The sequence below is a fragment of the Bactrocera latifrons genome, unplaced genomic scaffold (genome assembly GCF_001853355.1).
Source record: "Bactrocera latifrons isolate USDA-ARS-PBARC rearing strain unplaced genomic scaffold, ASM185335v1 scaffold_71, whole genome shotgun sequence".
NCBI lineage: Eukaryota > Metazoa > Arthropoda > Insecta > Diptera > Tephritidae > Bactrocera > Bactrocera latifrons.
Window position 1 is genome coordinate 1,094,712 of NW_017537390.1, and position 27,301 is coordinate 1,122,012.

General features: G+C 37.0%; 1 protein-coding gene across 3 annotated transcripts in view; it reads right to left on the minus strand.

Annotated features, from left to right (window-relative positions):
• Positions 1 to 2,819: 2,819 nt before the first annotated feature.
• The window catches only part of LOC108976004 (mucin-5AC), a 119,593-nt gene continuing 95,111 nt past the window's right edge, over positions 2,820 to 27,301 (minus strand). For all 3 annotated transcript variants that reach the window (XM_018944874.1, XM_018944872.1, XM_018944873.1), the window contains exons 3-8: positions 15,523 to 15,652; positions 11,508 to 11,622; positions 10,133 to 10,293; positions 9,847 to 9,986; positions 6,724 to 8,032; positions 2,820 to 5,561 (exon numbers count right to left, since the gene is read on the minus strand). In XM_018944874.1, coding sequence (XP_018800419.1) covers positions 4,225 to 5,561; positions 6,724 to 8,032; positions 9,847 to 9,986; positions 10,133 to 10,293; positions 11,508 to 11,622; positions 15,523 to 15,652 — 3,192 coding nt within the window. In that variant the 3' untranslated portion in view covers positions 2,820 to 4,224. The remainder of the gene's footprint in view (positions 5,562 to 6,723; positions 8,033 to 9,846; positions 9,987 to 10,132; positions 10,294 to 11,507; positions 11,623 to 15,522; positions 15,653 to 27,301) is intronic.

Consider the following 27,301-nt stretch of genomic DNA (forward strand, 5'->3'; position numbering starts at 1 on the left):
TTAATCTTACGGTATAATTTTTTTTGTTCTTTTTTGTAATACCAATTCACAAGTACTATTGTTTTTCATTACTATGGATCTGGTTGTTGTTGTTGCTGTTGTTTTGCTTTGTTTACACAACAGATATTCATTTGTGAAAACTTTCATTATTTTGCTTTTATATGTTTTTGTGTTTTTTAATTTTAATTATTGTTGACGGCAATCTAAATATGTTGGAAATACTCTGTTGCAAATGCACCACCCTGTCTCCGCATTATTAAGCATATTCATGTGTGTGTGGGTGTGCTTTTTAAGAGCGTGTGTATGTGTTTTGCTTGTTGCGTCTACAGCTCCCGCCAGCTTTTAGCAGACTATTAAGCTTTCTATTATACGCGCTTGCAATTTTTTGCTTACCCACACACACACACACACTCTGAATAAGCGCTCTCAAGCACACTCGCTAGCTCATATGCGTCTCGCTTACACAATGTTGGCTTAATAACTGTTCATAATCATTTACTATTCATTAATTAATTTTATTTTTTAAACATATTGTTTTGTTGTTGGAATTATTACCAGACTCGAAAATTTCAAATGCGTTTTTGTGTGTGCTCCTGCTTCTTCCATGTTGTTTTTGTTATTACTTTTACTTTTTTTTTACCGCTAAACACAAAAACCATTTAAATGCACGCATAAACGCACGGTTTTTTCTTGTTGTTTTTGTTGGGTTTAATCAATTTAAAAACGACTTAATATTAATTTTTGGTTTTAATTGTACATAATGAGTAATAAAATTTGTTTTTGTTTTTGCTTTTCCTCTTTTATACTCTGTCTCACATACATGTTTTTATGCGTGTCTGGGTGTGTGTTTTCGTTTTTGTTATTGTTGTTCTTTTTTATTTGTGCGCTTTTAGTTTTGCGCAAAACTTTGTTTGCTAACTTTTTTATTTGATTATTTAATGCTTTTGTTGTTGGTTTTTTGTATATTAATATTCATACATTCATTACTTGCTTTTGTTGTTATTCGAAAATTAAAATGCCATTATTTCCAACTGTAAAATATTTAATTGCAATTAGAAATGCTCAGTAAACATACTGTTTTATAATATATATATATATAGATAGATTGTTTGCCATTGCCAATTACGCCAAGTAATCTGCTTGTAATTTATTAATACTTTAAATATTTTAAATATTATATGTGCTTTGTGGTCACAGTTGTCATATGCAAAGCTTGACTTTTATTATTATCAAATATGTATGTAATTATTGGCGTAATGTTCCCTATAACGGTATTAAAAATATTTTGTAATGGTTGATACTCACAAAACCATTCCCATATAGATACATACTTTACAAAAAACATATGTCATCCAAGATGTACATTACACTACCCCAATCTGCTTTGGGAAGACAATTAAGAAAGGTTCGAAGAATACCTCCATTGAGAAGGTTTTGGTCGTTGAACTTGTGGGTTGTACTTCTTATTGAACGTTTGATCTAGAGACAAGAATTCATACTTCATTACGCTATTAAAGTTTAAAAATATTTTTAATTTCTTCGCTTCGAATGAACCGATATATTTGAACCGACTATAATCAAGTGTTGCCCTAAAAACAGTTAATTTTATGTCGCAAGGTCTAAGTTTCATAATAATAAAAAAAATGTTTAAAATATCATCTAGATGTTTGCTTCAAGAGTATTGACAATTAGCTCTTGTTTTTGTAGCGCCAGATTTCTACTGAATTGACAGTCCTTGGTCGGATGAAAATGCAGGTCCCGACCTAACTGTCAAGTAAACGGGATAATGAATCCTCTTCAGCTTTGATTCCAAAAACGATCTCTAATAGGTTTAATCTAATGTCGTAAGTCCGATTTTGCTAGATTTTCTTTTGCCAAATGTTTCTCGTCTTAAAACACCCTCCCTTCTAATGGCTGTAGTCAAGTTCTTGACATCATTGTCTACAATCATAATATAGTACTCTGAAAAATCTTTGATTTAAAAACTATTAACATCATCGATAAATACTTCAACCACGATATCCAAATTAGAATCAGAATAGGCATAAAAATGTCTAACGAATGTCGCTTAATGTCGCGAACACCTTTCCGATCTCCGCGACTCTTTATAACTACTGTCTCATGGTGAAAACTTTTTAGTAATGTTCTAAAAAGTGTTTGGTGTTCAATTCGGCAATACTTTTCTCGGAGTTCTCCTTTTGACAAAGCTATTTTGGAGAAGAGTTTCGAAGAACCGAATGAGTCTTGTTGTGCGGACTTAGAAAATCCAACTCGTTCAAAATTTAAACAGAACGGTGTGTTAAATGGGCTGAGGGAATCATTGGTCTATATCTCTTCAAGAATCTAGCCGTCAAAAATGTTACACGCTATAGCGTATGGCCGAGAAACAGTCAATGGTTGAGGCGTGAACTTCAATATTACGCGCATGTCGGTTTTGTGAAGTCGCTTGTCTAAAAGCTTCAATAGATTTATTCTTAAGAATAGAATATTCGGCGCAATATTGCTTACATGAGGCCCCCATTGCTGCAAAAATTGGCTGAAAGTTTTGACTAGGTGGATTTTATACGAGCTAGCTGCGGTGGTCCATTGGCCCAAATAATTCTTAGACACATAATGGCAGACCCTTATTTTTAAAACTAAGCTAAAGTCTGGACCATAACATTAAGTTATATATGTTTACTTTATCTAAATAAAACATCCTTTAGCTTTGGAATAGTCCTGGACAAATCTAACTTGAAACGATCGATATACAAGCTTGTTGGATACTTTGTCTATGTTGTAACAATGAGAATTCATATGATTTATCGAGTTCTTGTCAATTAACGAAACGAAGATTCATTATGAGGGAGAAGGGAATAAGAGAGTATTTAAGACTGAAAAAGGCTTACGACTAATTTAGCGTGAATTAGCACAGCTTAAAATCTGCACCGATTTTCTCGAAACATTCCCATTATTACTTTACATACAGTCGGATGAAGAGCATCGAATTGTCAGTAATGGTTTGCGTGTGTCAAATTTTGCCAAAGAAAGGTGGATAGTGCCAGACTAAGTTCACAATTTACTGTTTTGTATTTATGTAATGCTTGTGATAGCTGTATATTGTGGAAGAGACGCTGAGATTTCAAGTCACTAAAGTAGAGAAGTAAGATGTTCCCATTGTTGGTTTAATCCATCATTTGGGAAAAACATCAGTGAAATGTAGTTCATTGGCTTGTGTCCCAGTAATTCCTGTGAGGTATAGTTTTGACATAGTTTACATGGAAGAAAGGAGCTCATTGGACTCCTTATGATATATATGTACCTATCAGAGTTCTAACCTGCTGTTGACTCTAAGCTCAGTTGCGATCAGTGAACATACGAGTTAAGCTGGTCTATATTTTACCCAGTAGATTACCTGGCGTGGCGTTGGCACACAAAATTAGTTATCTGTAGAACGAACTATGAAACGTTTTAACTTTCTCGGCTTATGTAGTAAATCTATATTAATAATAAAACATTAAAAATGTATAACATCATATCCATGGCTTTGGTGTTGGCTTATTTGTATGTAATTATTATTTTTTTTTTTTTTACTTTTTATTTTGTTTTTTGTTTTCTGTGTTTCTGTGTATGTGTAGTAGTTTGTGTAAACCTATGCAATGATACTCAACTATTTTGGCCTTCATCGAAATTTACATACATCAATGTAAACCTTCTGCTTATACCCTGCTCACCTTTGATATTTATGCATTTTAATGACCTTAATATTAAACACGAGCACAACTCTCGGGTCAACAAACGTTACCTTTGGCCTGTAAGAGCTCTGTTGTGACCAATTTATAACTCATAAACCATTTTCTTATCTCCCAAATTGACATGCTATAATTTTCCCTTTTTTATGCTTTAGCCGCTTACTTTGTCATTTAAATCCGAGTTGTTAAGCTGCGTGACGTTTGCAACAATTATTATCTGCCTCTACATATCTTTGTGTTTTCTCAGCCTAAGCTATGCTATGCCTCGCAAACAACTATTATCTCCGCCTTAGTCCGCGTTTCACTTTGTTTTTTAATCTTAACTACAAACTTAGTTAGCTGCGTTTTAAGTAAATATATTTTACTCGGTTTTGTTTTTGTTTCGCCTCATATGCGGGAGAACTCAACCCTTCAAACTTCTTACCTCGTACTTGTGTTACCTCATATGATCATCCCGCCCTCAGCACTCCCTCATTCAACGCACATAGTCCGCTTAACCTAGAATCTTCTTGAAATAGCTGACAGTTTCCGGTTTGGTCAGCACGCGATGGCGATTGGGCTTGTAGGGCGGCGTCTCGGTCTCCTCCTTCAGAAAGTTGCGCGTCGGTGTCGGCGGCTCAATGGTGTGTACAGCATGATGCTTCGTGTGCTTGCCCTTGTGTGTCAGTGTCTTTTCGATGCGTGGCTGGCAAGTGCGATGTACACGCGTCAGCTTCTTGCCGGCGGCGGTGTCTTCGGTTGTTGAGCTCGCATCCAAGGTGTCGGCGGTTGTCGCATCTAAATATGTGTCACTGCTGCATGCAGTTGTTATTGTAATTGTGTGTGTTGACGGTGTGACAGTTGCTGCGGAAGTGAAAGCGGAAGCTGCGGAGGAAGCAGTTGGAGCGTTGGTAGCGGCATCAGCTGTGGCCAAGATTGATTGTGATGAAGGACGTACATTTTCGGCATTGTCATTGTTTCGCAGTATGCCTTCAGCTATTGTTGTTGCTGCTGTTGTTGTTTTGGTTGACTCTTGCTGCGGTGGCTTTTGTGTTGCGGTTGCGGGTTTTATTGTGTGCAACTTATCCGTCTGCGCTGTTGTTGGCTTACTGGTTGTAGTAGTAATAGTTTTTGTTGTGGTTGCTGGCATGTCTTCTGTACCAACATTAGTTGTCAGCATGGACATTTCTTTTGTTTGTGGGCCCCGCTTTACTGGCTTCTCAATTTCATGTCTTGAAGCGTTGTCATCAGTTTTTGTTGTTGTTGTTGCTGGTGCTTTTACAGTTGTTGTTATTGTTTCGGCTGTTGCTGTTGCATGCTGCTTGTTAACGTTGGCAGCCACTGTTGTTATTGGCGCTGTTGTAGTTGTTGTTTCTTCAGATTTTGTTGCTGTTGTTGTTCGCTCGACAACAACTTCTTTGGCATTTTCAATTTTCTCCGTAATTTCGTCTTCTTCGCTGGCAGCTTGCGCTTGTCTCTTCATATTATTCGGCTTGTCATTGTCTTTCTGTTGTTGTTGTTGTTTTTGTTGTGGTTGGTGCTGATTTGTCTTTGCCGCACTCGTGCTGTCAATTATCTGAGCGGTTAGCTGAGCTGGTAATGTGGATTTATCGATCGCCTCGCCTGTCAATCCATCAATGTTGGTGGTTGTCTCGGATGCTGCCGGTGCTGCTGTTGTTGTTTTTGTTGTTGCCGCTTTTATTGCTGCCATTGTGGCGGTCACCGTTATTGTGGTCATCGTCTCAACGTCAGTTTCAGCACTTTTCTCGGCCATTGTGTGACTGTGTGTTGTTTCTGTGGGCGTGTAGTTGCTTGTGCTGCTGGAGTGTACTGTACCCTCAATCGGTTTGCCTTGAGTATAACAGATGAACACAAAAGGATGGTGGTTAGATTAATTCAGTTGGATATAATGAATTTCATTTGACCCCAAAGGGCCAGCGGTCCATCGAAGGAGAAAACTTAGACTCAACTCGTTCCCAATCAGATGTAGGAGGAACAACACTGACTTTTTCTTGCGCGCTCATTGCCTTTGGAATTTCTGGTGATTATATTTTAAACTGGCATCCAGAAACCCAAACCCCAATACTTAAAATGAAAAAGAAAAAGGACCGCGCTGCTTTCTTTTTCTACAATGGTCTTGGTTGCCATATCTGCGATTATGGAGAGTTAGCTGGCCAATAATATCTCAGAGAGTCATATTTTATCTTCGAAGCTTGATCAGGCCATTTGCAAGTAAAGCTCTGTTACCTCCTTTTAACTTTATTTTCTTTAAATGTCGACCCAAAATTCAGAGACTAGCAATACGGCCATATATTGGCGAGGGAGTTGTGGGTGGAAAGAATCCTTTGGAAGTGTCCCATCCTTCTTTACGGATGGGTCAAAGCTTGAGCGAAGATGAGTAGAGGGATTTACTCTCAGAAGCTTACTATCAACTCCAGCTTCAGACTTCCATGACTATTTCAGGGTCTTCCAAGTCAAGTTTGCAGCCGTTGAGGTCGCAGTAGATCTACTACTCTGGTATGCGGCCTTCTTTAGAGAAACCATTCACGCGATACTGGCCTTGAAGTCATTAACAGTGCGTTCAGGGTTAGTCGAGGAGTGCATAACCTCGCTATCAATAGCACCGAGTGTCTTCGCAAATTCCAGGAAATTGCAAAGCTGATGAGTCAGCAAGGAAAGTCACCTTAGAACCCTTATCGGTAGAATGAGAGCGGGTCGGTGTCTCCGAATCCACTTGTGTTACTAGATAGCGGATAGAGCTGGGTCAAGAGCAAGAGCTCTAGAGAGATTCTTGCCATCAGTCTAGTCTCGCCCTAGTTGTGGGTTTTTTATGAGGTCATTGATCTATTAGCTTTCATGCTGTTGAGTTGGGAATTTTACCAGACGCCATCTGCATAAGCTGTATGAAAGCAGATTAGGTGGAAACAACTCAATACATCCTTCTTGAATGTCCTCCGTTTTGGAGGTCAAGACCTAAATCACAGACATCCCACCGAACTAACTTCAAACTTACCTGTAGTCACGTGAATATCTCCACGTCCATCATGAGCAGCGGATCCCACATTCGAACTACCGCTGTGATGTTCGTGTTCATTGTGCTTCGGCGGGGGTACATAATGCGACTTCACCAACAACATTGGCGGTATAAAATGCGAATTGTCTGCTAATTCCTTCACATGAGGATGTGGTAACTCTTCGAATTTACTATTAGCGTGCTGCTGTTGTGGATGCATGGGATGACCGATATTCGAAAGAGATTCAGTATCTTCGACATCAATGGATTTAGGTGCCGCATGTGTTGTTACCGAGCTGCTGGACGATGTGGAGGAAGAGTGAGTAAGAGTCTCGGACTCGATTGTATGCGCAGATGTGGCACTGGAAGCATGTAGGGTGGTAGCTGCGGCAGGTTCTTGGGTAGTTTCTGCTGTTGAAATTTTCACTTCTGTGGCAGTTGTGGATGAAACAAAGTCTGGAATTGTAGTACTGCTAGCCGCACTTGATGACGCTGCTGCTGTTGTAGAGGTTGTTGTGGTGGTAATAGTTGTAGTAGTCGTTGTTGTGGGCGCTAATGTAGTACTACTGCTAGTAGTTGTAGTTGGCGCTGACGTAGTTTCGAATGTTGGCATTCTCTCAGCCTTGTGCGCTGGTTTTTCTCTGCTTATCATCTCGTCCGAAGACTTCTCGGTTATGGGTGTCATTGTTCGCAAATCCTGTGGTAACACCTTCTTCTTATGTGGCAGCGGTTCCATTATTTCATTCGAAACTTCATCATCTTCAGGTCCCATATGCTCCAACATTTCAGGTTCGCCGCTTTGTTGTGGCTGATCGCCCATCATCATGTCTTCGAGTGCCAACAACTGTTGTTGCTTTTTTGGTTTGGGTGTTGGTGGTGGCAACTGAATGCTACCCTCATCATATTTCTGTGCAGGAATCTTCTTTTGGTATTCCCCACCATTTGTTATGATCACTTTCTTTGCGGCTTTCTTCACTGGTTTGGGGATCTCACCGGGTATGTGATAAATGCTCATCGGCACTGCTGCCTCATCGGCCTGCATCAGATCGTCCACATTGAATTGTTCAATCAGGCGCTGTACGGTATTCTTCTCCGTTGGCACTTGTTCAGAGATGTCGCTGCTGCTGGCAGAGCCGTACGATGTTTCTCCTAGCGGTAGCAGTTCAATGTCATTATTCTCGTTGTTGTCTGTGCGTATACTGTTAATTATTTGTAGCGATTTGAAGTGAGAATTAGTTATGTCATTGATGCGTTGCGCTTCGAGACGCTCTCGGGGACAGATCAGTTCACGTAGTGCGCGATCGCGGTCCTGTGGAAGAAAGTGATAAAAGTATGAGATATCTTGCGATTAGCATTGCCCGAATTGCGAAGACTTTAGTTCATTTAGGGTAAAGGTATTATTAGTTTGTGAAGGTTTTGCAGATGAAAATGACAACCCTTTAAGGTGTTCGATCAAAGAAGCAATATGGAGCCTTTTCAAAAACTTTCTCGAAACTTGTGAAGAGTTTCTGTTTGTAATTCTTTAAGAAGTAAATAAATTTTTTAAGATTCGCAAGCTGAGTCTAAAAATTGGTATTTAAATTGGTTTAAAACATATTTAGGCTTTTGAAACGAAATCAAAGTGTGCGAGAATTCGAAAGTGACCACATCACAGTCAACTAAGTTTCCATATCTGATTCAAAGGGCAACTTTCGCAGTCATGAATTTCGGTGCTACTTGCAACAAGACATTCAGTGCCTTTGTTGGTGTGGTTCGAAGTACACCACAAATACTGATGAGGACAGCCCGTTGAACACGCGCCAATTTTTTCTGGAGAGTAGTTTGGTCCAGCTTCTTCAATCAAACCAAATTTCCTTAGAACATTATAGGCTTAACTTTGGTTTCATTGAACCAAAGAAACAGTTTTAGTTAGAGCCCCACCTGCCTTACTGTCCAGGATGAACCCTAGGCATTTAACTATGTCAAAAATCCGAATACGCATTTTTTCCATTGATGGTTGATGTCCTGCCGTTGTTTTGTACTTCCTTGTAAATAAAACTAGTTCGGTTTTGCTTGTCTATGATTTATGGAGAGGCCGTTTTCAGTCGTCCTTTTGACTTACTATACTTTACGACACTAAGGTATCCATAAGTTAATTATTTCACGGTATACAGAAAATTTCCCTTAACCATGAGAGCTAAATTGTCTGTGTAAGCAAGTATCCAGGAGCCGACTTCATCAAGCTTTCAAGAAGATCATTGACAACAACGATGCGGAGAAGTGGCGAGAGAAATTCCTCTTTAGGGCCGGCTCGACTCTAAACCACTCCGTCCCGATTGTTCGATCAGAGAGAAGTTTAATTATGAGATGCTTAAGATTCGATTCAACTCATTTCTGTTAGACAACGATAGAGGAAAATATCGTATTTTTTACCATAGTTTTCTCGGGAATGTTGTAGACGTTAACAGAGCTGAATTGCGAACAGAATAAAATTGAAATGAAAAGGATTATTTGTGCAGTTTAGTGCTGGTTTTTTAAGGACTTATCTTGTTATGGTTTAGTCGTTCTAAGGCCTTGGTGTAACAGATGGGCTGAAAAATCGGTGTTGTGTTACAGAAGTTCAACTTTTCGACACTAATTTTGAAGGGTTATGAGTATGTTGCTTTAAAATTTGCCTAAGTCTTGGCAATATCTTTCCAGCGAAGACTCATTTGAGCTCTGGGAACGGGAAAACTTCAAAAACTCCAACAATTTTAATGCAGAAGTTGTAGTGTTTTCTTGTCCTTTTCAGCTTGTCGGGTATTTTTTTCTTTGGAAATGTTGGAAATGGAAGTTAGGACAAATTTATACTTAGAAATGAGATTCGAAAGGTCTCAGAAAGGGTTACGTCCAATTTATATAGACATCAAAAAGTATAATTTCATTTCTACCAAGAAATATTGCGCCTTCCATCAACGCAGCTCTAGACGTGGGACTAAAAAGCTGACAAGTTTCTCAATAACAAGTTACAAGTTATTTTTCCCGCGTGCAAATTCACTAACTGTCTTTATGTCAGAAGCAAATACCAAATTTAAAGAACATTTTTGAGTATTGTGGTTTTGGACCTTAATATTTCTCTTTCAATGGATCTCTCCACTCACTTACCTGTTTCCCCTTGCACGACTGCTTCAGCAGACCCTCCTCGGCGCAGTTGCGTATCAACTCAATGCTTGCAGTGTCGGCCATGTACTGCATGGTAAGATTCGGCATATCCTTGAGTATGCAAGAATCAGCCCAAGAAGGCACTGAAATCGCATAAAACGAAAACAAAGAAATGGAGAAGACAAGCAAATAATAAATTAAAAGAGATTTATATTTTCACTGTGAACATTCATTACTGAGAAATCAAAGACCAAAAAACATCACTCAATACGGCATAACATCTACTTACCCGGCATTTCGCAGAGGAACGATGCGGTCTCAGGTCCGCCGCAACGCAACGCATGCCAGCGATAATCGCGTATGGGATCGATAACGGCGCATAATGGTGCATCCATTAGTGGCAGCGATTCAGCCCAGTAGCCAGTGTCGGTGACCAGTGGACGGGAATTACTAAATGTAAAGAGAACGTATATTTAAGTGCAGGCGGTGTAGGTGGGGGAAGAGCGAGAAAGTTGTAAAGTTCATCAGCAAACACTGCAAATGCACCGTTGTAACTGGGTGCTACACCACTACATGAAAGTATGTGTGGCTGTATGTGCGTTGCTATTAGAAAACACATAAATTGCGGTCTACTTTTAGGCGGACAGCGTATTGTATGAAACCTCATTGCAATGGCGGCGCTTAGAAACTGCAATGCTTTTAGGCGTTTCAGCGTATTTCACTCGTAAGCCTTAATGGCTGGGGCATGACCTGGTAAACACGTAGCGCAAACAAACACACACACGCGATCCCCATGCAGAGTGCATATGTGTGATTTCAATGCGCTTTTAAACGATGCTTGGCACGTGTTTGTGTTGTTTATTTGGGTTAGCGTTTCATTCACCGTTAGAAGATGAATGGCGACTGCACTCGATTCGAGTGCTTGGCTTGTTTGACTCGTTTAATTTTTCTTTTTGGTGTCTGCTGTCTATTTGCTTTAAATGCAGTTGATAAATGGAACTTGGAAAGTAGGTAACCCAAAGATTGCAAGCGAAAATAATTAACAACATCAATTAAACTGAATTGATTGGTTGGAAATGAAAATTGAAAACGCAATCGCAACAATAATTACTGACAACTTTAAATTGTGATTAATGAATAAATGAATTATAAGTCAGTTGATGGAGAATTTTTTCAATCTAAAGGGTCCATTTCGCTATGTGTTATTATTCCTCTCCTGAATTCCTTGAAAGGTTCAGTTACCATTTTCGTTCTTATCGGCGTATCAGTCTACTTCCAACACTTGGAAAAATACAATGACTAGAGGAATTTGGTGTCCGGAAATTACGCTTTGGCAAAATTCGACCTTTCTACCCTTGGTATGAATGGGCCTGTGGAAATCTGCTTTCCACAGGCATCTACCTGTTATCCATCTCATGATGGACTCTCTGCTTGGCCAACTCCTTGCGCGTATGCGATCTTACTTAGAGCGGGCGGGAAAATAATATTTGAGAGATTATAAATAATTGGGTTTTAGGTTTGCTGGTTGACACAACGGCGAACAAAACGTCAACAATTATAGTAAATTTGTTTTATAAGACACGATTTTTTTGTTTTTTAGAAATCCATTTAAACAAATTATTTAGTTCATAGCACATTGTTTGGTATATATTTTCAGTACTTACGACCACATAAAACGGTCGGAACTTTGCGGTCTCATTAAACCAATCCAAACGATGTCATTCACATCAAGCTCACGGAGTAGATCTCTTGTTGCATCAAATTGAAAGCTGTTGTCGACTGTAAGTAAAGATTGAAAATTTTGTAGTTATTTTTGAGAAGTTTTTTACTATAAATAGTGTTAAAATAACTTAATTATTATTTTATTCATTTAATGAGTAAGCTATCTCAATACTTTAAAGTATTGTACTGCAACTAATTTATTATTTTTCTTATATTATTTTGAAAAAATACACAGTTGTTTTGAGTTTAGAAGCATAACTCTTTCTGTAGAATTCGAATTCGAAATAATTAAAAAAAGGAAACAGTTTTTGAAAAAATAACGGAATAAGTGGGTTTTAAAGTGTAGTGTTAGCACATAGTTATTAGTAGTCTTGCATAAAATTATACTTAACAGACTTTTGCAAATATCCTATCGTTTTCATTAAAATGATCAAGTCATACTTGGCAGATGTCAAAATACAGAAACACGACGCTACCATTTAACGTTATTATATCAACATTTTTATTTATTAATTTTTGAATTAAAAATTTTACGAACACTTTCTAAGAGAAGATCGTTTTATATATGATTCCATGCTCCATGTGTTCGATGAACAGATTATCGTTCGTTTTTGAATAATGTTCTTCTTTTTTTGCTGTTCGGCGCTAATTGGGTATTCCAATTAAAGCCAAGCTCTTATGCACTTGATCCTTCCAAAGGAGTGGAGATTTTCCTCTTCCTCTGCTTCTACTTTAAGAGTTGGAGCGTAGTCGCTGTTTCGTACTGTTCACCATTCCATCGACTATTCACTTTATCTTCCGCAGTACTCTTTCCTAGAAAAGTCGTAATATGTTGTCATCGTCCATGTCTATGCCCCATATACCAAGACGGGGATGGTGCGTGACTTTTAGAATTTAGTCTACGTTCGTGTAAAGAGGGTGTTACTTTTCAATTGCCTACACAGTCCGAAATAGCACCTGTTGACAAGAGTTATTCTGCGTTGGATTTCGTGGCTGAAGTTATTGTTGGTATTTATTTCCCACGTTCAGTACCAGTACCAGACTTTTTTGCCCAATTTCATCGGCAGCTGCACACCATCATAGAAGATAGTACCTTCTCGATTTTTTTTCTATAGAAGGCTGAAGAAAATGCACCATAGCGAGTCACCTCGGAGAAGTCCTTTCCGATCCTGACGGAGCTTTTGGTTGTGGTCATCGTTAGTTTACATAGTCCTATTAGTTATGCGGGGATACTAAATTCAGACATAACGGCAAAAAGGCAGCTGTGTCGATCCTCTTTTCAGGGGCTTTTTCAACAGTTGCCGCATGGTCAACATCTTCTCGGTTGTTGATTTTCCATTGATGATGTGGCTCGATAGAACCTTATACGCGATGTTAAGGAGACTTATCCCACGGTAGTTCTGGGGAATCCCTTGTTGTGGATTGGGTAGAGCACACTTAAATTCCATTCGTCGGGCATGCTTTCGTCTGACCATGTGTACTGTTATCTTTAAAATAAATATATGTAAATACTCTAAATGACTTGCTTGGATAATATTTCCGGTACTGAACTATGAATTTATGTAGTGTCTAACCGCACATGATTTTAGACCTGTCGGTAACAAGCTTATCATTCCCACCATCATCATTTATGAATTACCTTTTTAAGGTTAATTTGTCACCGAGTCTCTCATGTCACTGTCAGCTTATTGTTGCCTTTTACTATTATCTCTTCCTTATCGTCGACAAAGTGTCAGTGCCACACCACAACAAAAAGGGAATAAGAGATATAAAGGAGGGTATGGCTATATTTGTTCATTTGTTCAATGTTGCTCTTTTGTCACTCGGTGCCAAGTCTGAACTATAAGTTGGTGAACCAAGTTAATGAAGCTTTTGGTGAGTCTCTATCCACATATGTGCACATTTCAACAGAATTTCTTTCTTGTTGGCCAAAGCTGGACGATTCTGTGCAGTTATTTTCTTCAAACACTTCAATTGTTGAAAATTAAGGTTCGGAACTTTAGTTGAAAAGTAGCTCATAATAAATGATTCGTTGCCAATTCCACTGAACACATTGAGGAGTCTTTCTTTTTTTTACAATTTGACGGATTTTCTCCTTCCTGGAACATATTTTTGATGCGTGCTCAAGCATCTCTTATCCTTATAACGACATTAGCAAGAGCCGATCGAATCTTTTGGAAAACAATATATTTATTTTTGTAAATGGTACGCTGTTTTGTCAGCATGGTGAGCTCAGAAAATTTGATATGACGATTAGTGAAAAAGAGAAAAATGGCATAACTGTTCCATTACAGTGCTTCCATGAGCGATACGGTATAAATCTTAGCTACTAAGTTGTTTAAGATGATAGAGGAAAGATGATGATGAAATCTTCTTTTGATTGGAATGAAACTATAATTGAACAACTGACCGAATCATATCAAGATATGAGGTTTTCCATTGGCCACTGTGGACAAGTAATTGCTATAAACAGATACCATTGAATCAATTCGCCATATAAAAAAAATCATTTATACCGCTGAATCATGCTGCTATGGTAGAAATATCGTCTAGCTTAATACAAAAACCAAGCAGTGGAAGCAAATGCAACAACAAAGGTCCAAAAAACCCTTGACTGATATCACATTGCGCGACCTTTGCTGAAATATTCAAATTATCGCAAGTCACTAACACACTTTCTCCCAGTTTTCTATGAATATTTTTTTCCACGCTTTGTGTCCTTCATCAAAGCCGCTGACACAGGCAAGCGCTGCCGGTTAGGAAGCTGTCACTATGCATTATTGCAGTTTGGCGGGCACATTGAAAACTCGGGCTTCTGCTACTGATAGGTCGAACGCTTTGCCGCTTTGTCGGCGCGTGATAGCGTTTTGGGCTGATAAAAATTGCAAACAAAAATTGATAAAAATAGAGCGAAAGCGGCAGGTTACTAAGGCGAGCAACCAGTTCAGTGGGTTTTCCAACAATTTTTTAACAAAATATGCCGCATGCATACATTAGTGCTACGTTCTTGTTGTTGGTGCATATTTTTTTCGCTATTTTGGCGCTGCGTTCAGCGGAGTGGAAAGCGCTCCTTTGCCTGCGGCCAACTGACGCGCACTCTCGGAGGTCAACAGGGCGTATGAATTCTAAATATAAACGAGTATTTTTTTCCGGCAACTCTTACAAGTGTCGATAGTCGTTTGCATGCAAGTGTTGGCGTGTGTGCTTATGTGCATATACATATGTGTGATTGTTTGCCTGTGTGCTTGGAGAGCTGTTGCGAGTAGTGGTTACAAGCGCTTGTCCTGGCAAATGCTTTTGTGTGCGTTCGTTCGTGTGTGTGTGTTTGTGTATAAATTTGCATTCGTGCGCGCTTAGAGTGCCTGTCTGTTTGCGCATTTTGTGTCGAGCATTTGCATATCTTGTTTATTTATTTTGCCAAAGCACACAGCCACCAGCTGCCGGGCATTTATTCACCGCATTTCCTGTCCTTCGCGTTTGCATTGCTCTCGTTTTGTTATTGTCATTTTGGTTTTGACAATTTTCCACATTTTTTATTTGCACTTTTTTGCGCTTTCGCCGCGAACATATTTGCATTTTTCATTTTTGTGTCACCACCTGCCGACTCGCCAATGTTTGCTTTTGACAATTCTATTTTCCTCTCACTTTTTTCGTTTAAAAAATTTCCTTTTTTTTCACTTTTCATGCTGTTCGTGCGTTTCGGCGTCTAAAAGTGATTTTCCTTTCAGTTGTCTTTCCTTGTCAGCCGCTGCTTTGATTTTGAGTTCAGTTCGGTTAAGTTTGATGGTCACATGCACTTCTTGGTTCTTAGAGTGGGGTCAAACTGTATTTAAGTGCTTCGCTAAGAAGTTCTGATTTGTTGTAGGATTTTTGTGAAAGTGCTGCTTTTTATTTGGTTTTCACTTTTGTATTTTGTGTAAGTTGAAATTGTTCAATTGTCTTTAAGTGTTTACTTACCGGTCACCAGATTGGCGTGATGAAATTGGCAAACAGCATCAGCCTCAAACCAAGATATTCGATCACGGAAGAAGCGATAGAAGACGTTGAGTCCCTCCTGCGGCATGGTCCAAGTGTTGCTGACATTGACCTGCAAGAGAGGAAGGAAAGTTGCTCTTTTCAAATTTAAAATTACTCCTTGAGATCTTCTAAAGATTTTTTAAAGTTAGTCAATATACATATCCCTTAGTAGGTTTCCTATGTTTACTATCAAAATTTCAAAAATTAGGAATTTATTCTATGTATGTATAGCTATGTAATAACTCAGTTTGAAAAAAAAAAACGCACCTTCCACAGGTACATTTTTTATATCACTAAACGGCACAAAAGGATATTTTTCTTCATTTTGTTAAAACAGTCTAAATGGCAATTGTATGATTTATTAATTTATAATTTGATCTGAAAAAATATATTCGGCGATTTTAGAGCTGCCTGATATAATAAACTATGCCGAATTTCATCAAGATATGTACCATGTAAATAAAAAAGTTTTAGATACAAATACTTCGATGTGTGTGGGTGACAATTCCTCTCCTACTGACAAAAACTGCCCGCTTTCTTTGAGCTGAATCGTTTCTAAGCCATTGCTTTCCAAAGATGGTTTAATGCTTGAAATTTCAGGCCCGGGTTAAGAGCTTGTTTGTAAGGGAACAGCTCTTTGTAGATGTTTTGCTGCAAAATTCGACCAAAAACTTAGCAAAATCTTTCTTATTGCCAATTCTGCATTGGTCACCATATGCGCACGTCCTCTTCGACATCGACTGTTTTCGCTTAGCGTTGTCTTAAGTGACTCACTTTTCAACTCTTTTAGCTATCCATTTCATAAATGGATCGATTTTGCAAAGCCTCAGTAGATATTCGCATTTTGAAATTATGGGCCCAATTTCAACTAAAAATTCACCACAATATCTTCGAATTAAATGAAAATCCTGAAACATCATCGAACGTCTCAAATGTAATTTCATTATAATTTTTAATATGGTTATATGAATGTTTGTAGCAAATGAATTTCCCGATACTAACTCAACAGTTATGGATAGAAAACCTAACTAGATAATACACAACGGTTGCTAAGTGAAATAAGAACATTTTTTACATTCAGAATTACAATATCTTGGGTATTGAGTTGTCCGCCCATAAGCCCGGACTCTTTTTACGAATAGCTTAGCGTAAATTACGCATAACATTCAAATAGTTTCTTTGTTGACTGTCCGTAAGAGTTCGGAGTGCAGCAAAACTCGATATTGGAACAAAACTGTCAACATAACCGATCGTCTATTTCCGGGTCGTTCGCATAGATGCAAGACTCATTGCCAGTAATATTGTACTTCATTTCATGATATCCTAGTAGTCGGAATGCAATATTTCACAGACGTTAATGCGACTCTGGATGTCGAAATAAATTGATTAATTTTGGAGCCAATCGTGTTTTCCATTTTATAAGGACCAAATCATATTTCGAAATGGTTTTCACTGATCACTATCCAACTATGTCAGTAAGATCTCTGACTGTTAATCGTAAATTTTCAAACACTAATTTCTTCACTTTATTAACGTTTTGATTATCAGTTGATGTTGGTGGCCGTCCTGGACGTGGCTTCTCGTCAACGCGTTCTCGACACTTTTTGATTAATTTGTATCAATCAAAAAGACCTGCTCGCGACAAACAATTATCACCGAATACCTTTTTCGAACATTTTGAACGTTTCGGCAACAGAATTTTGCTTCCGCACACAAAACTTAACAGAACCTTTCTGTTGAATAATATTGCTCATCGTAAAACTCGCTGAATTAAGCACTTCAGAAAGGCCGTATACCAAACACTATTGATTATTTCGATAAAGAATTTGCACAGAAATCACTGACAGTCATACCATCGACAAAAAAAAAAAAAAAAAATAAAAATTTTTCACGAATGAGTTTTGGCGCGAAATTGAAATTTAAAAGTCTTACTACTTTTGGCCCACAGTAATTTGATCTCGAATAATTTGGGTTCATAAAGCTTGAGTTTACTAAAGTGAAAGAAGCTGAAGCCTCTCAAAATGATTTTCTGAAAAGATACACGAAGATGTGAGCTATTTTTACTCGGAAAAAAAATATTTGAAAAGGGTATACAAATATGCAGACTTGTATCAACTTATTATGGAAACTAGTTATACATATAAAAAATGTCACTTCAAAGAGGACATCGTATGGAGAGACCACTTTTGCACCGTCTAAATTTCGAATTTCGTATAGGAGTTGTTTTGTGCATATGTCAAGTAGATAAGTTTATCCACAATCTGTTCAATAACAATTTTAATACACGAAGGCAATAAATTTCCACTACGTTTTTAAAAAAATATGAATAAGTAATAAACGAGCGGTGTAGTGGAACTTCTGACTGCGGGTATGAAACGGAAAACTCGAACTTTTTACAAAGCAGTCATTATATATAAATTTCGTAATAACAAATTGCAAAGTTAATTGGGGCAATTAAAATTGTAATAAAAGAACCGTAATAAACTTCTTCACTTCTGAGGTTTAATAAACTTGCTTAAACGAGTGCGTGTGTACGGGAGGGTGGAGAGTACACAACAGACAACACAAAAAACTTGCTGAACTCGTTTGCCTTTGGCAATCATTATTTAACCCTTTGCTATTGTACTTATGTTTACATTATTATACTTAATTTCCGACAATCGCCGTTTTTGCCTGCAATTCTTTGTAATTATTTTTTTGTTTTTATAATTTATCGTGCTGTTAATTTCAAAACGTACTTTTTGAAAGTTTTTCTGGCTTTATAAAAAAAAAAGATGAATTGAGAAAAAAAGAAAAAGGTAGAAATGAAAGGGAATGCAAAATAAAGTGTTGTATAAACAAAGAGAAAAGGAAATCAACAAGCGAATATGTTGTTGTTGTTGTTGCGTTTGATTGTAAAAGTACCCAATACATATGTAAGTCTACAAGAAAAATTACTGTAACATGCTTAATCCCAGAACTTTGGATTACAAATAATTTATTATATGAAAGCTGAATCAAAAAGAAGCAGAAAAGAGAACCAGAAAAAATAAATAAATAGAAAATAAGTAAGTTCAAATAAAAATATTAATTGTGATTCTAGGAATTATAAGCGGCAACTCGCACAATTTTTTATGTCGTGAAAAAAAAAAACTTCAGAACCGTGCATTTCTCCAACTTGACTAAAACCCCTCTGTTTATCTGGTTGTTCTTCTGTCTCATTATCTTTGCAGCGTACTTCATCTTACTTCCTCATTTCATGCAAGAGGTTTACCCAAGCCTTCTTCATTTAATTGTGTGTTGTTTGTGCGCTTCTTCATTTTTCCTGAAGATGGTAATTAGGCAAATACGATTGCTTCAACTCCCTGCAATTGCGGCGGCGGTTGCTGTCGATGCTGCAGCAACTTTTCACGCCTTATTATTTTTGCTGTTTTTTTCGCTCAGTCAATTAAATTGTTGGCAGTGTTGTTGTCTTAATTAAAATTATCAAAATACTTGATTAACAGGAAATGAAAGCTAGCGTATGTATCTGAAGACGGGAGATAAAGGAAACTTTAAGAAGAAAGGTTAATATATGTAGTTACAATACGATAAGTGGTTGTGGGATTTTTTCGTTGCGCACAACTTTTGAGATAATAGTGAAAGCTGTTGGGAATATTTACAGGTTTCTAGGGTTTTTGAGCCTTTAAGGGAATAAAATTAATAGTCAGTAAAATAAAATAAATGGTTTGAAGAAGGGAGTGAAAAAGAAACAACAACTGAAAATCAATCTTTAGAAATTTCATATTTTTCTGGGGTTACCACCAGATATGAATAGTATGCTTGAGACAAAAATTTATCTAACATTTTTATACTTTTAGCAGAGTGTATTAAGTTTAAAAAAGTAATTCGCGTTACGAGATGAGTCTGTCAGTATATGCGCGAATTAATCCCTCAGTTTTTCAGATAATGTTCTCAAATTGTGAAAACTTAATTTTTTTTCTCAAGAAGCACCTTTTTTCGAACGAGAAACTATCGATTATAGAAAACATTCAAATTAAAGAATCAAAATCAAGTCCACGTATGGAAATCGTTGCTATTTGACAAGATAATTTCGAAAAATTTGGCGTGGATTAGTGTATAAAGCAATGCTACAATCTTTGAACAATATGTTCAGATTGAATTAAATATCTTTGGGGTGGTTGTTTTGGTTTTGGTTCGCTTTTTTTCCTCCAAAACTCATAAGCCCATGTTTCTTCCGCAGTTAGAATGCTCTCGGGACGAGTGGAGTCGAACTTAAACACCGTGAGCCTTTCCCAACATTCTCAACGATTCCGCACACGAAATTTCGTTAGAAATATAAAATTTAAGACAAATTCATTGTTCGATGTTTCTATCCATTGTAAAAATCGAAGCGCACCTTTGAGATGTACCAACTTAAGCAACTGCTGTAAACAAGTAATTAAAGACAGTTGAACTAACTTATCAAAATAATTTTTTTTTGTTTTGAAATATCATTTAGCCGGGGAATTTAAATACAATTTTCCGGGGGTCGCAATATATGTAACTTCTGTAGAAACTGACCGATGCAAGTCTGATAAAAATATTATATGTGCACATGAGCCTGTGCCTATCCGAAACCATGTTCAATAATGTCGAAATGTTGCATTTATTAAGCATCGCCTCTTTATGACAATCTGGTTGGTTTCACGTACTCAAAACTGATTCATAGTAGTTTAATGTCGTAAGCGCATATCAAGAGTACTGCGACAGCAGACGACGTTCATATTTTTGAATTTAAAGCAAAACCTAAAGCAGTTTTTCCGGGCATTGCGGACGCTTGGGAGCCTCATGAAAATGACTACATATGGTTGGTTGTAATACTAGTGGATCCGGCCACGGTTGGCTGTAATATTCAATGCATTAAAATTTACGAATAAAGGCAAAAACGTTTTTTCTGTATAGTTAATAGAGTTGGCCGCTTAATAGAACGTCCATTTAATAGAGCTTCAGTTTTTTTTTTTTGTTTTTAGTTATTTTTACTATCTTATCTTCCAAGTTGGTCCGAACTGGATACATTGTGCTAAATTTTACTAAAATCGGTTCAGTAGTTTAGGAGTCCATCGCGAACAAACAACGTGACACGATTTTGAAATGTTTTATCATTATAAACTACTAAATAAAACAAGTAGGGCTAAGTTCGGGTGTCACCGAACATTTTATACTCTCGCATCAAATACCGTATTTGTGTAAAGTTTTATTCCGCTATCATCATTGGTTCCTCATGTATATATTATACAGAGAAGGCATCAGATGGAATTCAAAATAGCGTTATATTAGAAGAAGGCGTGGTTGTGAACCGATTCCACCCATATTTCGTACATGTCATCAGGGTATTAAGAAAATATTACACACCGAATTTCCTGAAATCTGATCCGATTTATTCCATTTTTGAAATGTATATGGAAATGCCTAAAAGAAACGACTCTATACAGTTTGGTTGACATAGCTATAGTAGTTTTCGAGATATGTACAAAAAAGTTAGTAGRGGGCGGGGCCACGCCCACTTTTCCAAAAAATTACGTCTAAATATGCACCTCCGTAATGCGATCCTTTGTGCCACTTGAATATCTTTATTTATAGCTTAGTTATTACACTTTATGTGTTTTCGGTTTTCGCCATTATGTGGGCGTGGCAGTGGGTCGATTTTCCCATCTTCGAACTTAGCCTTCTTATGGAGCCGAGAAATACGTGTACCAGGTTTCATGATATCTCAATTTTTACTGATTCCAATTTTTTATGATTCCCACTTTCTTCTTCCTATAATGTAAATTTTGTATGTAAATTAAATGAAACGATATTGTTTGGCTGTTTCATATTATGGACTTTTCTGGAGCATCGAGCTTACCTCACAAACTTTTTATGTTACCCCTTTGGGTTATATTGTATGGTGGTAAATAAAATAATTTATCAGTTTTTTCGATATTTAGTATTAAACACTATTAAAAAAAATTTTTTTTTCTAATAAATTTCGACTCGATATTTATTATCAAAAATTATAATCCCTCTGATCAAATATGACCCGGACTGAAAAACTACATTCTCCTTAAAAAGGGCTCCTGAGCTAACACAAGTATATGTCTAAGCTTAAACAAATTTTCCATACATGTGTTTTGCCATAAGCCTGGGATAGTTTTCTGTGTTTTCAGTGAATTTTGGGGTTTTTGGATTTGTTTCGTATATTTTTGAAACGCCATTCGGTACATTTGTGCACACTTTCGACGTCATATTCATAAGTCCACGTATCGGCATTAGAAATGAGCCACTTTATGAATGTAGGGTACTTGGATACGATGTTAAGTATCTATTTTTGGTTTTCTACTTAACGGTACTTTTGCAAAGAATTCAGTCTTTTGGTACGATTCTGGCATTGACACGCAACATACTCAAAACATGAACCAAAATATACTGAGGCGATCTAAAAAAGATTATGAGTTACTCCGCGATCTCTTTGATACGATAACTATCAACGTATTTTTTTTTGAAATCGAATAATTATATAAATACTTAATTTTGTGGCTGTTTGGGTATTCGAACTTTAAATTTGCTCAGCTTTACTTTTCTCTGTAAACTCTTTGAAAATTGTAATCTATAACATTTCATCTGTACTAAACAAGAAAATATATTACCCCAACAGCTTCTGTGCTTATTACTGTGATGAAAGCTTTATGCAGATTTGAGCTATAGAGCTAAATACTCAAATATGTGCTACCTAAATAAGGTTGGTAACTTAAGACTTCGTCTGTAAGGAAACATTAAATTAGTTACCCAAAATATCAGCATCTAATAGTCTCACAAAGTTGGGTGAGAGACAGAGATAGAAAAAGAAAAATTATATGTTCAGTGTATTTTGTAAATAAAAAACGAAGRGTCGGTCATCATCATCATCTTCTGGTGTTACAGCTGCTTATTAGCTTTGGGCTGCTATACAAGCGTCATCTAGACATCGGGGTCATTTGCGGCTTCTTTGTAATTTTGTATGTCTAGCTTTTTCTAGACTTACTCGAGTTTGCCAAACCAACTTGACTGCAGTATGAGTTGGTCTAACTAAAGGTTCTATATTATACATAAAAACGTTTATTGCTTCAAAATTTTTTTTAGGATGCTCGATAAAAAAAAATCAAATAAAATTTATTTTTGAGCATTTAAATTTAACTTGGCAGCTTGTCACCTGTTCGTATAAACCTGGTCTATCTATAACTCATTCTATTATTTGTCATCTCGTATAGAATCCACTGACTAGTTCCTTTTGTGCTGTAAAATAAATTAGTTTATAACTAGTTGTTTTCACTAAAAGGTTCATTCATTCTTCAGCACCTCTACATATAATACATATATATCTATATTATAATATGTAGTACATGCTAAGGCGCCCATTTTATTTGCTCACAGTACCAAGAATATGAAATCGAAATTGTATTGCTCAGTGGAGTGCACATTAGCTTTGTAAAATCTTTTCCATTTCATACGATTTCTTTCCCTTGCTATTTGCTTTTCGTATGAGAAAAAGATATTTCGGATAAGTGGCGCTTCAAACATGCTCGGAATTGCACGTAATACATTGTTAGCATGAATATGGTATATGTGTATATATATAGTGTTACAGTGTTTGTTTGCAAGTATGTGTTGGGTTCACAGGTAAATGCGCACATCACCTCTCAGCCAGCGTTTGTATTACTCAGTCCCTCGTTGGCCTTTGATGTTTACAATTCCCTTAATTGAATTTTAAATACACAAATGCTTTCGCTTATTCGCAACTGTCGAAGGTTTTTGCATTGAATGGTTATGCATACATGCATACATTTTACTTGTGCGGATATGAGTACAGTATTGTGCAAAAAAAAAAACAATGTTAATGTTCCACTTTGGTAGGATGTTTCATCAAGAGCTTTGATTATGGCTTACATCGAGGATTGCAGCTTAAATATATATTTTTGCGTAGGAAGACCTATAAAATATATTAGGTTGTCAAAAAAGTCTTGCGGCATTTTCGCTAGTTGGCGCTGAAAGCGCGTAGTTCTACTTTATTCTTCGCATCAGGCCATGCTATACCTTTTTGGAAAGCTCATTTCACGCGCTAACATCTGTTTGATCGATTCTCGTTTCTTTTAAGTCGTTCGTGAGTTATAGCATCGCAAACATGGAGCAAAATAAAGAGAAAATACGGCATATTTTACAGTACTACTACTATAAAGGCAAAAATGCATCTCAAACCGCCAATAAAATTTGTGCAGTTTATGGACCCGATGCAGTTTCCATTTCCACCGCACAACGATCGTTTCAACGTTTTCGTTCTGGTGCAGAGGTGGTAGAAGATGCGCCACGCTCCGGAAGGCCTGTCGTCGAAAATTGCGATAAAATCGCCGAATTGGTCGAAAGAGACCGGCATAGTAGCAACCGTAGCATCGGTCAAGAGCTGGGCATGAGTCATAAAAAAAACAAAATTTTATGAACAATTGAAAATTCAATAAAAATACCGCAAGATTTTTTTGACAACCTAATGTATGTAAATGATCATGAGCTGAACAAGTTCCTCAATTTTTGAGATATCGATCTGAAATTTTACAATCGTTCTTTCTTCTTAAGCAGCAGCTTGCCGGAATCGCCCATATCTGTTCACTATAGCATATAGCCGCCATACAAACGAGACTAACGGAATCAAGTGCTTGTATAGAAAACTCTTGATTTTGACGAGATATCTTCAAGAAATCGGAGATGGATTATAGCCGAAATCAATGCTGCAATGTCGGAATAAATTGTCAAAATCGTCTTCTTTAAAAAATTATAGCTTCGGTGCAAACGAAGTTATCATTTTCTTATGATCTTTAGAAAATTTATAAACTGACTGACTGGCACACCTGGTTTCTCATGTTCAGCACAACACTGTATGTTCTGCGAATTGAATTTCTCATTCTCACCGCTTTTCTTGGGATTTTTTCTTGTTTTGCGCAGATTGTATTGAACTAATTGAAATTAAATATTTATAAAAAATTCCTACAATTTCACTTAAGGAAATAGAGAGAGATCAACACTTTGTTCTCTTACCTGTGAGATTGTCGTACATACTTGTATATGTGCTCGTTTGTATATTCGCGTAAGTTAGTGCGAGTTTGCTTTGTTAACGAAGAAGATTGTTTGGTGAATTGAAGTGAATTGGGAATAAATATTTTCTATACTGCTTAATGCAAGAAATAAGTATAATATTATAGATTTTTAATAAGACAACAAATTAATTTATGGCCACATGGTTACTTTGATTCGTTAGTCTTAAATCAAAAACCGATGAGTGCGAAAAATATTCGATTTTTTTTTTTTTAACAAAATCTGATGGGAAACTTGAAAAATCTAAAAACTGGTATTAGAGCTGCAAATAACTAGCTTATTGCAGCCAAAAACTCCGGATGAAACGATGATGAGGAAAAGAAGATATACATGAAGTTTATAGAGGAAAAAATGCAAACGAGCGTAAATGAAAACTTTGCGCTAAAGTTAGATAAATCCAAGCTAATGGTAACTAACAGGAAAATAAGAGCAAAGAAATGTGATCAAACAGCTTTATAGTCTACTATTGATTGATTGAAAGGGATGCATTAGAAAATGAACTGCGGAGAAAGAAATAAAAAAATAATTGCTTGAAAAACGTAAAAAGCTTGAAAACGAACACAAAAAGGCAAAATAATTTTCAAAAGTAAAAAAGTCCGTGATTAATTGCTAAAAATGTGTTTTTGGAAAAAATTATTACAATGAAAAAGACTTGAAGAAGTAGATAACGAAGAACTTTAGCGAATTTTCATTTTCTTTGAAAAGATTGCCAAAAGTAAAAGTWAAAAAAAAAAAATATTAACTTTGGTTGTGGAAAATAGATTTTGTTTGCTCGGTGTATATCGCAGTAGTGTAGCCTTGCTTTGGCAAATAGTCTATACAAAATTTCGTGATAATATCGCCTTAAATAAAAAAGTTTTCCATACAAGCACTTGACTCCGATCGCACAGTTTGTTTGGCAGCTATATGAGATAGTAGTACGATTTGGAAAATTTCTTCAGTTATAATAGCATTGCATGGCAAAATAACTTATGCACAATTTCGTAAAAATATCTCATTAAATGAAAAAGTTTTCCATACAAGCACTTGACTCCGATCGCACAGTTTCTATGGCGGCTCAAAAACTTGAACATGCAAAATTCATATAATCGGCATATGCTGCAAATCGTTTTCGCGTGAAACTCCCACCGAAACAATACGACAAATACGTGTTTGTGTGACACTTTCATGCGTAAACGATTTGCAGCACATATCTGAATAATTTTAATTGAAAACCTAGAGCAGCATAAATAAAGTGTAGTTACTTTAATCATCACCGACTTTTTTAGTCAAACACAATTTATGAGCAATTTCAACGTTTCCTAATACATATACAGGTACATATAACAGCAAGTAGTGTCTATCGCACACCGGGGCGTATGAGTGATCTGCATTTATTGCTTGCCGTCAGGTAAATACACATTATAAAATCTGTGCTATCACGCAAAGCGTCTATTTGTCTACAACTGCTTCACACGCAAGCACTCGCAAGCCGGTAGCGACATACGACGATTTCATTTGCTTGCACCATTCATGACGATAGCTTCGCACAAATATTACTCATACGCACTGCACACACATATTTCTTCAGTTATGAGCTTGGTGCCGCACAGTGGAGCTAAAAGCAGTATAAGTAAACGCACAATAGGTGGTAACATGGCATTAAGCAATGAAAAAGGATGCTGAAAATAGCAACAACAACAGCGAGTAAAACAAATAGTGCTTCATGTAGCCGTGACAATCAAGTATTAAAATGCGAAATAGACGCATAACAATTCAGCCAACAACCATGGCGCTGCCGTGACTGATGTGCATAAATGTGTGCTGACAAGGAGAACGCGACATTAAACAAGCACATGTGTGTATGAAAAAAGGAGCACAGAGCTAAGTGGTAAACAGGATAAAAGACAGGATGCATAACGCCAGTGCATGCAATAAAGCAAAGCAAAGTGCAGGGTGTAAAGACACGCTGTGAGGGAAGAAAAAAGCAGATGAGGGTAAAAAAATTCTGCCAAACGCATGCTGTTGACTGCGCCACGCTTCGTCGCATGCCAAACGGGAGAAAAGAAATTTGCATGTTGACGAGATGAATGGCAAACAATATTTGAATGTCAAGTTAAGGATATGCGCCGCTGACAACTAGTCAAACTGTGCTGTAGGTGGAGTGGGGCACACAAAAAAAAAAAAAAAAAGAAAGCGATCCGCTAGTTGAAGTGGAAAAATGATAAGATAGGTGTCTGAATCAATGCTCCAGAGGCAGCATCGGAGAAGATACTGCGTAACTCAAACCGGTAAGGAAGGGAATAAAAATGATTGAAGTAAAAAGGAAAAACGTTAACTTCGGCATATGTGTAATGCCCTTCACAAATAAAAACAGTTGTAACGCAAAAATTTGATTTTGAGCGTTCAGTTTGTATGGCAGCTATACATAATAATAAAAACCGATCAGAACAATTTTTAGGGCGATTGCAGCGTTGGCTTTGATAATACTCTATACTAAATTTCATCAAGATATCTTATCAACTAAAAATGTTTTTAATACTAGGACTGGACTTGAATCGTTCAGTTTGTATGGCAGCTATAGTCTATAGTAAATCGAACTAAACAATTTCTTCGACGA